The 13,518-nt window shown below is 38.8% G+C and overlaps 1 protein-coding gene across 2 annotated transcripts in view; it reads left to right on the forward strand.

Annotated features, from left to right (window-relative positions):
* Positions 1-13,304, forward strand: part of MLLT4 (myeloid/lymphoid or mixed-lineage leukemia (trithorax homolog, Drosophila); translocated to, 4) — a 101,326-nt gene extending 88,022 nt beyond the window's left edge. The window contains exons 28-31 of one of the 2 annotated variants that reach the window (XM_010281797.1): positions 4,412-4,546; positions 6,647-6,743; positions 11,209-11,293; positions 12,444-13,304. In XM_010281797.1, coding sequence (XP_010280099.1) covers positions 4,412-4,546; positions 6,647-6,743; positions 11,209-11,293; positions 12,444-12,588 — 462 coding nt within the window. In that variant the 3' untranslated portion in view covers positions 12,589-13,304. Of the gene's footprint in view, positions 1-4,411; positions 4,547-6,646; positions 6,939-11,208; positions 11,294-12,443 lie in introns of both variants that reach the window. The other variant, XM_010281796.1, reaches the window with a different exon arrangement.
* Positions 13,305-13,518: the final 214 nt, after the last annotated feature.

The following is a 13,518-nucleotide window of genomic DNA, read 5'->3' on the forward strand; positions in this document are numbered from 1 at the left end:
AACCCTGTTGTTTACAGCTGTTACCATTGTCTCATTAAAGTAAAAATGGGTTGTACACTTAGAAATTACTTCTGAACTAATGTTTCCAAGTAGGTCACATAAACATGCAATTATTAAGTTACCATATAATTTCAGTTTCAATTGGTTAGTACCATTCTCTTGCATCAAAAACATGACAGGCTTTCAAATTGCGGCAGTAATTGCTATGACTCCAGCTAATGATGTATTTTATAAAGCTCTTATTGGAGATGAGTTCTGTAGTCTTCTACAGAAGAAATGTCCCCTTCAAAGTGTATTTCTGTATCATTAATATACCAATTTGAAAGAAGGGCAATGCTTGCAAGTCCTGTTAGTATAATTAATTTGTGCTGCTGGAAAAAAATGTAAACATGATGTTAAAAATATAAATTCAGATATTCATCACTGCTTTATTTTTTTAAAAAATCATCTTTTAAAGTACATACTTCAGATAACTTAGTAAGTCAGTATCTAAGGTGTTCGGGTTTGTATCTGTGTGGTACATAAGTGTTAAGCAGTTGACAGCAGGGAAATGGGTGAAGTGTGTCAGCTTTCTGAATTAAAGGACAAGCCAGGAGTCATGGATTTTTCAGACTTCATATCTATCAATGTTTTTTCTTATTACCACTCCTGTATTTTTTTGCTTAAGCCTTGGTCCCTGGAGCTGCCACTGTATAGTACAAAAGTACTTTGCCAAGCAGGCTGTAAACTTCTTGGATCTTTCTGTGACAGGAGGTTGTGAAGTCAGACAGTATCATCGGCTTTAAAAATGGATTAGACAAATTCATAGACATCGTGCCTGTAAACAGCTACTCAGAGGATTGTACAAGGCTGTGCCAGCTGACATCTCTAGTACTGTGCTGAATGTCGGGGATGATAGAAACGTTAGAATAGTTTGGGTTAGAAGGGACCTTTAAAGGCCATCTAGTCCAGCCTCCCTGCAGTGAGCAGGGACAGCTTCAACTAGACCGGGTTGCTCAGAGTCCCGTCCAACCTGACCTTTTAGAAGAAATGGCCAGGCTCACGTGCAGCTGCTCTTGCTGTGTTCAGAGACAGAATATTGCGCTAGATGGATCCATGGCCTGAATCAGTCGAGGATTTGTTATGTTCATAAATTTAGCTTTAAAAAAGAAAACAAGCTAATTCTGAAACAGATGATGTTGAACATTATACCCAGCAAATACCTCTTTTTCCTAATTTCATCATTTTCATACTGTTCACGTGACTTTCTGGGCATAGTTGCATCTATCCTGTACCACTTCATGTACTCAATAAATTGCTTTGTAGTTTCTAGGGGCGAAAAAAAATACACTTTAGAATGTTCCATGCTCTTTTGTGTATGTCTAATGTGAGCATTGATGGTAGGTGTTCTGCTAACTAAAAGGCTGGTGAAAGGTAATAAATAGCTAATGCATGAATTGTCAGCTTGGCCAGTCTTTGTCTTTTTAGATTCACTGGGCCACTAACAGATCTGACCCAGCGTTATTTGTCATAAATAAAAAGGTATAAATGTAAGGTTCCTCTGGAACTTCTTTTAAAGCACTCTAAGCAGTGCTTGGAGAAATTAATTTTTTCTGGAATTTGAGACTTCCAGAGTGCCTGCCGGTCCCATGAGTATCTTAACATTTCTGATAAAGGAGCCGATGGGATGATCCATTACAAGGAGCAATAGCTCAGAAGGAGGGTGGCCGTTCTTGCCCTCTCCTAAGTAGGAGTAGCGCTGCAAGCGTGTGTTGGCGATAGGCGGATAGAGTTCTGCAGCTGAGCGAGCTGTTGGCCCTTTCGCTAGGGCTGGGACAAAGCGAGGGGAAAGAATTAGTGTTTTGTGCTTAGCCGCTTCACTCAGTTGCAGCTGGGAGAATGCCTTCTCCGTTGCTCTGGCTTATACGGATCAGTTGTTCCTACCTGTTACAATATAAACATGTCCTGTTTTGAGAAACCCTGGCAGTACAGCAAATCACGTGAAAACTAGAGAAAAACTAATTTGGATAGAGAAGTATTAAATCCAAATAGCAGCCTGGGACTCTGCTATCCCTCTTACTCAAAACGGGACGTGAAGCTAGCTCTCCTTCGCATCGTGGCGACTAGGGAGCTGGGTTTGAGCTGGGTACTGTTGTACGCCCTCAGAAACACAGCTGCTGCCGTGTGCTCTGGCGTGCCTCGCCGTCCCACCGCTGCCTGCCTTGGTCTGGCAACGCTCTGAAGCAGAAACTAGTTACTAATCGTGAAAAAATGAAACGTCACTCTGTAAGAGTTGCTCTATTCCCACTTGTGCCTTACGTATCGTTTCTGGCCTTTTTACTAGGTATTATGTTTAGAATAGCCTCTCGCCTGGATACAGTTGTCTTTGCAATTGTTATGGGTCAGATGTTGACAGCAGTTCCCGAGTGAGCAACCTGCCCCGTTTTCCCTTCTTTCTTTGGTTAAGCTCACAAGAAAGTAAACCTTACGCTTTAATTTAGTTTGAAATATTTTCTTGTTTAAGTGCATTTGAATAGGAATATTTGCTACTAAGCAAAAAGGCATCCATGCCATAACCTGGGATCAGTAACTGCCCTGTTCAGAGTTTTTTCTCCAAATGCAACTGGGACAGAGTCAAGTTTTCCTGTATTTTTTTGGTCAGTGTGCAGTTTTTTCACCCTCTCTCTTTTTTTTTTTTTTTAAGAGGAAATCATTTCTCTTCTATAAACTGTTTTGAATTACTAGCTGTCTTTCCTTTTGACAGCAGTATTATCTCCTTTGCTAAACTAATGTCTTTTCAATAACCAAGACAAGAAGAGGTCTTAATCCAAGCAGGGAATTGGTTAATTACTTTATTCCTTGCTCTACCGTACATATTGAGCTTGATCTCTATCTTTATGTTGTTTCCAGTTAGGAATTACAAAAGGTTTAGCCCTAAATAAGGGGAGTTTCCTTGGAGGTAGCATTCTCTAGCATACATTTGCCAAATTCCTGCCTATGTGAAAGTAATTAATTTTGTTCTTTAGCTTTCATGCTCAAAAGTGGTGGTTTTTAACACTTCAAATTAGAGGTGTTTTCACTTCAAATTAGTCTGTATAGCTGCTTGAAGATGTAGAAGGCAAATGGTTTCAAAATCAGCTGTTGTACAAGGTTGTAAGATACCCATAACACAAATACTGCATGAAAAGTGTGGGGAAATAATAACTAGAAAATTAGTCACTAAAAAAATTTCTTTTTTAGAATTGGTTGGGAAATTGTCTGGAAAACCTCATCTGCTTTAAAGAACATTTCTTGTTAATTAATTGGGAGGGGAGAGATGCCTACATGAAGGTTGTCCCCATGAAGTCTATTCAGATTAAATTTCTCTTACTATATCATTATTGCTTTGCATCTTAAGGGCTTTTTCTCTCTAAATGAAACTGGATTGTAAAAATCCAGGAGTAGAGAAGTATCCATGTTACATGCAGCTTATAGCATGAGATACATATATATACACACACACACAGAGTATATATAAATTTTTTATATATATATATACACACACAGAGTATATATTGCATATATATACACACACACACACAGAAGATTGGGGCGAGGGCAGGGAAATCACTTTACAACATATGCTGCAGTAAGAAACAACCCAGCATGTAGTCCAGTTAATTTCTACTTCTGAATACTATTGTGCCAGTGAATATTTCTGTCCCTCAAGGGCCTAGATGCTGTTAGCTTTAGAGAACTGTGCAAAGTGTGGATAGTTGCTCAGTGTTCTTATCTGTGCAGTGTTTATTGTAAGCATATATAAAATAGTATTGTCTGTTGGGCATCAGTTGTTCATGTGAGCTGTTCAATCTCAGCAGTCAAAGATTTCTTTGCCTCACTCTGCTTTTTCCAAAACACAACACATCTGTTGCAGATACAGTGGGAGATTTTATTTATCTCCCGAGACTATTTGCAGACTTGCTGAATGAGCCTGTTACTTTAAATGGATTGACCCTTCGACTAATGAGTCATGATTTTCCAGTGCTTCAATACTAATCCAAAATGAAAAACCCAATTGGCTGCTGGAGCTGTGGACTGTTGGTTCCAAGTATTTAATTTCACTTTACTGTACCTATGAGACTATGGTTGCTGAAGCTGCCTGGAATGTGAGTCACCTCAGTCTTTTGCTAGGGGTTCATATATGACTGCTAGAAATGTCTCCCTCTGTGTTTTGTGCTTTTATGTGTGTAGTTCTGTCCATTTATTCCCCCCCCCCCCCCGGGAAACCAATGTAACAAAGCGTACTCTTAACAGCTGGAAATTATATTGATTTATCTGTAGTACGGCGTTTACTACTGAATGAGTTATTTTTGGATGCGAAAACTCAGGTTACTGGTTTTTTGACCCCTCTTATCCACCAGTGACAAAAAAATTAAAGATGTGTCTCTGTTAGTTACAGGATGAAGAACGCAGACGGCAGCAACAGTTGGAAGAAATGCGCAAACGAGAAGCAGAAGACAGGGCCAGGCAGGAGGAAGAGCGCCGACAGCAAGAGGAGGAGCGGACCAGAAGAGAGGCTGAAGAAAAGGTTGTGGTCTTCTGGGTGCTTCAGGGGTTCTTACAGGCCTCTCCTCTTTAGCCTGGCCAGTAACAGCTCAGTGTTGGGCCAGCAGGCATTAAACGTGCTAGCCCTAGTGATAACGGTCATGGCCCAAAGCTTCCGTCTATCCAATATAAAACAAAAAGTGATTAAATATCCCATTTGTGGTGCCCAGAGTTGACTGGTATTGCAGAAATACTACCGTGGACTTACTGGCTGAAGGCTTTTAGCAGTGGCAAGGGCTTGCCTTCAGAGACTTTTCTGAAAGTTACGGCAGAAATCAGTTGCCTCCTGGCTTCCTTCAGCCCACAACAGGACTTGCCCACCTTTTTTATTACAATGATTGAGTTACAGTCGTGGTGGGCTTTCTTGTGTCTCAGAGATGGCACTTAAATATTTTTGCAGTAATAATTGTTTACAGGTACAGAGAGAGAAATATGGAATACGGTGGAGTGGAGATGAGTACTCCATATTGTCTTTTATGTTTGGACTATGGGAGGAAAAGGAGTTAGTTTCTAGGAAGGAAGTAAATAATTTCAGCAGATAAGTCACTGTGCAATCAAATAGAGTTTAAAAATTTAGGCTCCTGAGTGCCTTCAGAACATTACACATGAATATGAGGAGCTTTATTGTTCAAAACTGGAAGGCAGAGCACCTGCTTTGACTCTTGACACGTGTGCTAAGAGCCCTCTTCTTCCTAGAGAAAGAACAGTTACTTTTGTTGAGATTGAAGACTTGCCTGTTAGTAACACTAACTTCAGAATGAAGAAAGAGGGCTAGCTTTTAATGTTGCAAGAAATTTCATCTTGGAAGATTAAGGATTTTTGAAAAAAATATATATTTGCTCAGATATATTCACTTTGTTAATTTGTTTTGTTAGATTGTTTTCCATGAGCAGTATGGGTTGATGAGTAGAAGAAAGCTAAACTGAGGGTGGTGATAGCTGAGAAGGAAGGAAGGTGTATCTGGACTGTGGAAAGTATTTAAAAATACATGGTAGGAAGTTTAAAATAAATTTTAAAAAGGGCAACCAAAAACCAACCAAGGCTTTCTTAATTTCTGACAATGACACAGCCAAATGACATTTGGATCACACACATCCTTGAAAGGGTTTTCACTGACAGATCTTGACTGAGACACTCATACATCTGCCATCACTACAGTGGTTTTAGGGAGATGAGTTTCATGTCTTTGCTCTAGATAAACAAGATCAGAATATTTTTTTTTTTAGTAAGCTAAAAAAATAAATACATAATTAAAAAAGTTATACTATGCTTAGACAAAAGGGGTTTTTTTGTAACATGCTTTACAAATACACATTTTAATTCATTATCAAACAAACTACTGAATAGATCCTTGTATTAATTTACAATGTGGCTTAGACAAGAGCTGAACAGAATTAAATGCTGTTTAGTTTAAAACAGGAAAAATCTTTTAAACTGGAAAAATATATAGAAGATATTTCATGTCCTTTTAAATGGTTAATACCGCATATAAGTATAATTGGCATAGGTTTTTTTAATTTGTTTTTTATAAATACTTTTAAAAAAACAGGTTTTTGATGTCTGTTTTAGAAAAGTTCTTTGTAATTTGACTTCTATGTGAAAGTAGTCTTCCTGGTATTTATACTAGAAGCTTTGTTAGGAGTCATCTCTTCCAAGGCTCTGTTGATTAATTTACATCATGCAGCAAAATTACAAAGGTCCTTTTTTAAGACGGTAGTTAATTTTAGTTATTTCCCCCTCCCACAGATTCTTTACAGCTTTAGTAAATCTACCCCTTACTAACTGTTACCTTTTGAGTAATAAATGCTGGAATTCCCCTTAGTTCACACAGGCAGCTGCCTTAGTTACCAGAGGCAGTGATAAACCTGGGAAGAACAGCAAAGCTGTGTTACAGGACATCTGCTGGGGTTTTTTCATAGTAGTAAATATTCTTTGTATGAGCCCATATAGATGCCCTGGTTATTGCCAGAAAAGGAGACCAAAAAAAGATGTTTGTAGCTCGGTGATGGAGAACTTACATCTCTCTTAGAGTGAAATGTCTGTCTTTCTGACCACTGTGTTTCTGTTCCCTCTGGACTTACAGAGGCGACAGGAAGAGGAGTATTACAGTCGCTTAGAGGCTGAAAGGCGCAGGCAGCATGATGAAGCAGAACGAAGATTACTGGAACCTGACGAGCCTGGTCTGTACAGACCTCCACTTCCACGGGAATATGAACTCCCATCCCCAACCCCTTCATCTAACGCTCCTCCTCCCCCACCTCAGCGAAACACCTCTTACCTCAAAACACAGGTCCTCTCCCCTGACACGATTTATACTGCCAAGTTTGTTGCATACAATGATGATGATGAGGAGGAGGAGGATTCCAATCTAGCAGGTCAGGATAAGTACTCCAGCACAAGAAAATCTTATGGTGACTTTCCTCCTGCCATCCTTAAGCCACAGCAGCCCTCCCGCCAGCCTCGCCCAGTTTCAGACGGCCTCTTTCTTTCCAACTCATTCCAGTCATCTGCAGTCAATGCCAACAGTACTACTGCCAAAAAAAGCCAGCCCCCAACCCCACCAAACAAACCAAGTTTCATCCATGCCAGCAGCTCTAAAGGTAGACACCATGAAATCAATCGTCTCTACAGAACTGTCCTCGTGTTTTCAACTCTGGTGCTGTAGATTGAATCGCTTCCTTTATGATTCGTTTTTTCCTCCCGCTTAATCACTATGTTCAGTATGGTGATCTAACTTAAATCCTGATATTAATATGAATCCTCCAATTTTTAATTGTTTTGATCTATCAAATTTCCTTGTTCCTTACCCAGACTCTTCAAAAGCAAAAATTCCATCTTTCACAGAATGAATCGGAAGTGATTTTAACTGTTTCTCAACCAATTCAAAGTACTGTTGGTTTTGGCTTTCATCCTGTATCTTTCAGTGATTTGTTTTGTATGACTGACCACTGGTTACACAGGGCATCTGGAAGTGCACCTTTCTTGAACACAGGGAACCTTTTCTAATGGGTTTATGGACAGAGCCTATCTTCTGCTTTTGTTATTGGTACGAGGGTTCTCTCTCTTAATGGTGCGTGCAAATGGCTTTAAAAATGACCTTGGTAGACACAGTTCTTAAATATACAAGAGACATAGAGGACAAGCTACATAGTTTCATGTATTAGGCACCATTCCCGTACTTCTGATTTGTACAGAGTCGTTTTCTTGCAGAGACACACAAAAATTTAAATTTAATCTTAGTGCTTTTTGCCTTAATCCTTCCCTCCCCTTCTGCATTTCTTTGTCTCCATAATGGAGTTTAATTTCAAGTAGAACTCTAGCTGCAAGTAACTTCAGCACCATATTTTATCTGCAGAGTACTAATTTAGCTATACTCAGGAATTCAAAGCTAATTCAGTCCAAAGTTCCATGCTAAATTTTTTTAAACTGTTGTCTGTGTAGATCTCACTCTAATAAATTTGCAGTTTATTAATAAAAGATTTTGTCTTTAAATAGCAGCATCTGCCAGTGCTTCCACTATATTTGTTTTCTTCTTCTATATTCTTTGGAAGGCAGCAGTGGCCATGACATTCCCCTAGTTCATTCTTTTCACTTGTGCTGGAAGTCAACAGATGCCTGACAACCAACTCCAGCTGATCAGATCATCCTTCCAAAATGCAAAGGGTAGCAAGTCACCTGAGATAGCAGGGGAAAGTTTATGCTGGCTTCTAGCTGAATGGCTAACTTGCTTACTGGATTCAAGTCTCAATGACTAACGTGGAAGCCTACAATATGGTATATCACCTTTTTGGCCACCTAACAAATGATGAAAATCACTTCCTTTCTAATCAGAGGTGTGGTGTGCCCTGGCCATAGGGAGCATACAAGCCTCAGAATCAGTTCCATCTCTTGGGAGCACTCCCAATGCAGCTGCAGTAGCATGTGAATCTGATTTAGGATGTGTATGAGGCCATACAGGTATGTGATACTCAGAGCTCTGTCTGCATCCTTTTCCATTAAGGCTCAAGTCATCATTTTCCAGCAAGGCATCTTTTCCTTTGCAGGGCAGATTAGCTTCGGCTACAGTGGGACTGCTTCCAGTGCCAAAGAGAACCTCTCAACAGCATTTTAATATTGCTGAAAGGACAGTAGTTTGGCTCGGTTGTTACTACTGTCGAACTGATAAAAGTGATGCTTAGCAATTTCACTCTTTGGGGTCAGTACATCACCCAGGTTGCATAAAAAGTATCCACACTGATAACTTGTTTAAAGGGGAAAAAAAAAAAATCCTGTTTATTTGCTCTGGTTTTGCCCATGAGATCTCGTGATGTAGTAGTCCCTGTGGGTCCTGCAAGCCCATCTGTCACTTCTGTCTGGCTCTGTCATAGGTTCCAAATCTTAAAGGAAGGTGAGGGAAGGTTTTAGCTTTTCAGTGTGTTGTCATTAGACTGGAGCGTAAGTAGACACACTGTGCGCTACCTGCTGTGTGCTGCCAATACAATGCAAGTAATTCCATTATTTCCTACCTGCAGTCCATGTGATCCCACTGATAAACCAACCCACAACCAGTGATCCCAAATCACTGTTCTGTATCAGAATGACTCTAGATTTTGAGTACCTTGTATGACACAATTAATGAGTTAAAATAACATTAAAGACAGACAGGAAATAAGTGGAAAAGATTCTCTTTAAGCACTATGACTATCTCTTAGCTGGCTTTTAGGAATATTCTGAAATGGCAGGCTGCTGACATGAAATTTTTGTATTCCATGTTTGTAACTGAATTTTTGTTCTTTCAAAGGACTTTTGAAAGAACAAAATTTCTTTTTCTAGAAATTCTTACTTGAAACTGACTGTAGTAGTGTGTAAAATATGCCTTCCTTCCCAGCACGTAGTCTTCCAAAGGCCCTTGCTTTCCTTCCTTATTTGGCACTTTGAAGGCTGTACATGGAATGAATTAAGTAACTCTAGAACCATCAGTCACTAGTTGTCACCAACACTTCTCTTCCTGCCTCCCATCATCCACAATCCAGAATGCCATTTCACATGTAATTGCATGTCCCAATCCTGCTTTCTGTTAATTTTAATGGAAAAATGAATCTCAGGAAAGTGAAATGTTCAGTGATACTTTTTGTGTGTGCACGTTTGTTTTTTCTGGAAGAGAATCAGAAGGACAACGTACAAAGATTTGGTTAGGGTTTTGGTAACCATTAAGGAATATTGTATTATGATGCTTCGCCTTTAATAACCTAATTCATAAACCATACAACTAATTCTGAATACTCTTATTTCGTAATTTTTAAAATAGCCATGAGAACAGGTTAACTTCACCTGATTGCTCAAGCTTCTCTGAAGACTGCCTGCGTAACGTACAAAGCCGTTTGCACAAAATGCAGAATTCACTGTGCAGTTTACCATCTCCCATCTCGCTGACTTTGTTACATTACTGTCCTTTATAGCTCTTTTTCTGTTCTGAACGTTAACTCTAGTAAACCACGCTTTTGCAAATTTTGCTCTCATACCTTCTTCCACTGGGTCTCTTAAGACCGTTGGGTCTGTCAGCTAACCAAGAAAAAAGCCAACACCCAAATCAAAACTACTGTCCTAAAGCATGTGGATCCGGACTTTTCAAAGTACGAAAGGTAGTATCTGTATGCATTTAGACTTGTGTCTGAAAGGAAAACAAAAAAACTTCATATGCCTGGCATACCTAGTGTGATTTGGTCTGCTACAAATTTTTGGTGGAAAAAATTTAGCCTGCAACATGCTACTTAAATTGGCTGTGTGCACCAGCCTCGTATGTCTCTTTTATTGAATATTCATGAGAAGTAACCTATACCAGTGGAAGAAGGAAACATTTCCTTCTGTACCAGAGAAGGTTCACAAGACATAACATGTACAATATTGAGACCAGAACTGTCTGAAGACAAATCTGAGTATTGTGCTGTTACTTACTTTTACTCTTTTTCTGACAGTTCCTAATAGAAAATGGTCTTAAATAGAGACAAAATTATTAAACTTTTTGTTTGTAAAGAAAAGGTTTTGTCTTGTGGCCTTTAGAAAGAATTAATATAATGTGTAAACCCTGTGTGTTTTATCAACTTAAACTAAAGGTGCAGTGCTGCAAGATACTTGCTTGAAATTTTGGGGGGGGGGGGGCATTTTCTGAATTATACAGTTAATCAGACTAAACAGAGACAAAAATTCTGACTGTTGAATTGCAAAGATGATATATACTAATCTTAGCTTACTCTTAGCCTCATAAAGAGAGCAGCTGCAGCTAACTTATTTCCTGTGGAGCTTGTTACAGGATAATGAAGTGTGTTGCTCTTTGTGTCAGTCTTCTTGAACAACTTCTGATGTCTGTCTCACAGTAAGCCGTAATAAGATAAAGACCATGATTTGGTATGTGCTGGATAATCGAAACAAAACATGTTCTGACTCAAAATTAGGAATAAAAAAATTACAGCTGTTTTGAGGGGACGTGGAATTTAGTAGTATTGGTTTTAAAGATTCTACAGAGGGTCAGATGACCCTCTAAATTTACTTCTGATACCAGTTTGAGATTATTTCTTGAAAGAAGCACTGCACCTTTTTGCAGACATACAATATAAAACTTTTGTGTTATAACTGCAGTCCTTCAATTTACTTTTTCTTTTGCATAAGGAATAAACTCATACACTGGATCTACAGGAGCAGCTGGTGGGGCCCATGAAGTTTATCGGGACCCAAGAGACAAAAGATCTAAAAGGTGACATGCAGGAGTCCATTAACTTTTATACACCTGACTTGGCCAACTTGTGCAATATTTTCTGTTGTTGTTGTATCTCTGTGGGCTATTCAGGAGTTCTGCACTTGGCTCTGGAGTATCTTGGGTTACTATAAAATACAAGAGTTCCTCACAAGTCTTTAGGTGATCTGAAGTACTACTTCACAGCAGCAAATTTCAGTGCTACAACTGAATAAACTCAGTAAATCATTGTAAATGAACAGCTTAAACTGTTTTAGGTGAATTTATAAATCTGAACGGTACTTCTCAAGTGGGGTTCTTATCAAAGTTGTAATGAGCAAAAATATCTTACATGTAAGTGGCAAGCTTTACTGTGTAGTGTACTGAAGATATGACTGGGCTTGGCTAGGATTCTGTAAAAGTTGTTAGCCCAATTCTGCATTTTAAAATGTACTTACTGTTTTGGTGGAGTGTGCAGAGCAGAGACCTCCTTGGGCTAAAAGTGAAACCTCTTCTAATCAAGAAAATTAAACATATATATTAAAACTTTGTTATATGAGAGTTAATCACATATGTGAAGTATTGTTACAGCTAAAATGAAGAATGATTTGAGATCTTCACTGTGGTGGTCAGAAACATATAATGCAAAACTTGGTTGGCTACAAGGATAAGAACTAAGTGCAAGAGCTTAAGCAACAATTGCACTTGGAAGCTTTGCCAGTATAGAATAAAATACAGAGGTGTAGCAGCCCCTGATACCTCAGTGCCAGTAGCTTTGCTTACCGAGACGTAAAAGCTTTGTATTCCAGTGCTTTTTCCTAGGCATGTGCCACCATAGAAAAGCTTGTGGATTTATGCATAACAGCAATGCTGTGCTAACACAGACAGATCCTTGGTTTACACCTGCACTTCACTTTGAAAACTGGCAAGCAGTTTCATTCATGTTAATGTGCCAGATATGGCTCCTGAGCTACTAATTTGTCTCACTGATAGCACGATGTTAGAATTAAAGGTATGTGTGTGGAACAAAACCTTGCAGGACACTAAATGGAGAATCTTTTGCTGTAGTCAAAAAAGCTACCCATCAATACATGTCACTAAGAATGACTACATTTAAGGGTATCGTAGATAAGAATTATAATGAAGACTTTTTTTTTTTTCCCCTTTCCAGTCAAGATACAGATTTACCTGGAGCACCAGAAAACTTGACGTTCAGGGAGCGCCAACGACTTTTTTCACAGGGTCAGGATGTATCCAATAAAGTAAAAGCTTCTAGGAAATTAATGGAACTGGAAAATGAGTTGAACACAAAATAAGATTAAAGCACCTTATCAGATATAACTGAAGATCTCTAAATTGAGGGATTGAGATGTGGGGCACACTACTAATGAACAGAAAATTAATGTTTTCTGAAAGGAGTGACTTTGATTCCTCTGTATCTAAGACTGTTAATTAAGATTTAGAGATGTTGCAATAGCAAGAAAACTGATTACTTTGCCAGGAGCTTGTGGTATACAATGAAAGCACTGTAAAAGTTTAAAGATATGAATCACGTGAAGGTAACTTTTTTTTTCTTTCTGTTTTGGGGGTTAAGTTCTTGTGCACCAGACCAAGTAGCACTTGTCAAAGATAAGTTCTGTTTCCTGGTGTTCTACAGACACACTTCTGTTTTAGCTGCTGAGCAGAGAGAGTGAGAATAGCTTGAACTGCCTAAACTAAACTGTGCACTAGAAATTAGTATTTTTAGGTTGTTTCATAAGAAGCCAGTATCCTGGCCACCTTAAGTAAGACTTTATATGCAAATTTGACATCCTGTATGGTGTTCATACGATGATCAGCATATCAATACATATCTTACCATTACTTAGTACTGGAATAACACACATTCCGTAGGTAGAACCTTGGAATAAAACCATTTCTAGTCCTACATATTCGTTTGGTCTAAAATGGTTGCCTAAGAATTTATCTGTAGCTACGGAAAAGTCTGTATGTTGATGCATCCCCACTACATGTGCTTCAGACTTTCAGAATGCGAAGGTAAAACCTTTGGATAATTGTTTTATTAAAAATTACATAAGCAATAGGTAGTAGGCTACACTAGTGGCCCTTCATCAGTTAGGACCAAAATGTTAGTTGTGTGTTAAAGGTGAGGAGCAATGATTCCAGTTGCAAGGCGAGCAGAATGGATTTGTATGTTTTCTGAGAAAGGTAGATTAGAAGTTACTAGGCAAGAAGAAGTATTGATG

This window comes from Phaethon lepturus, unplaced genomic scaffold (assembly GCF_000687285.1).
Source record: "Phaethon lepturus isolate BGI_N335 unplaced genomic scaffold, ASM68728v1 scaffold2772, whole genome shotgun sequence".
NCBI lineage: Eukaryota > Metazoa > Chordata > Aves > Phaethontiformes > Phaethontidae > Phaethon > Phaethon lepturus.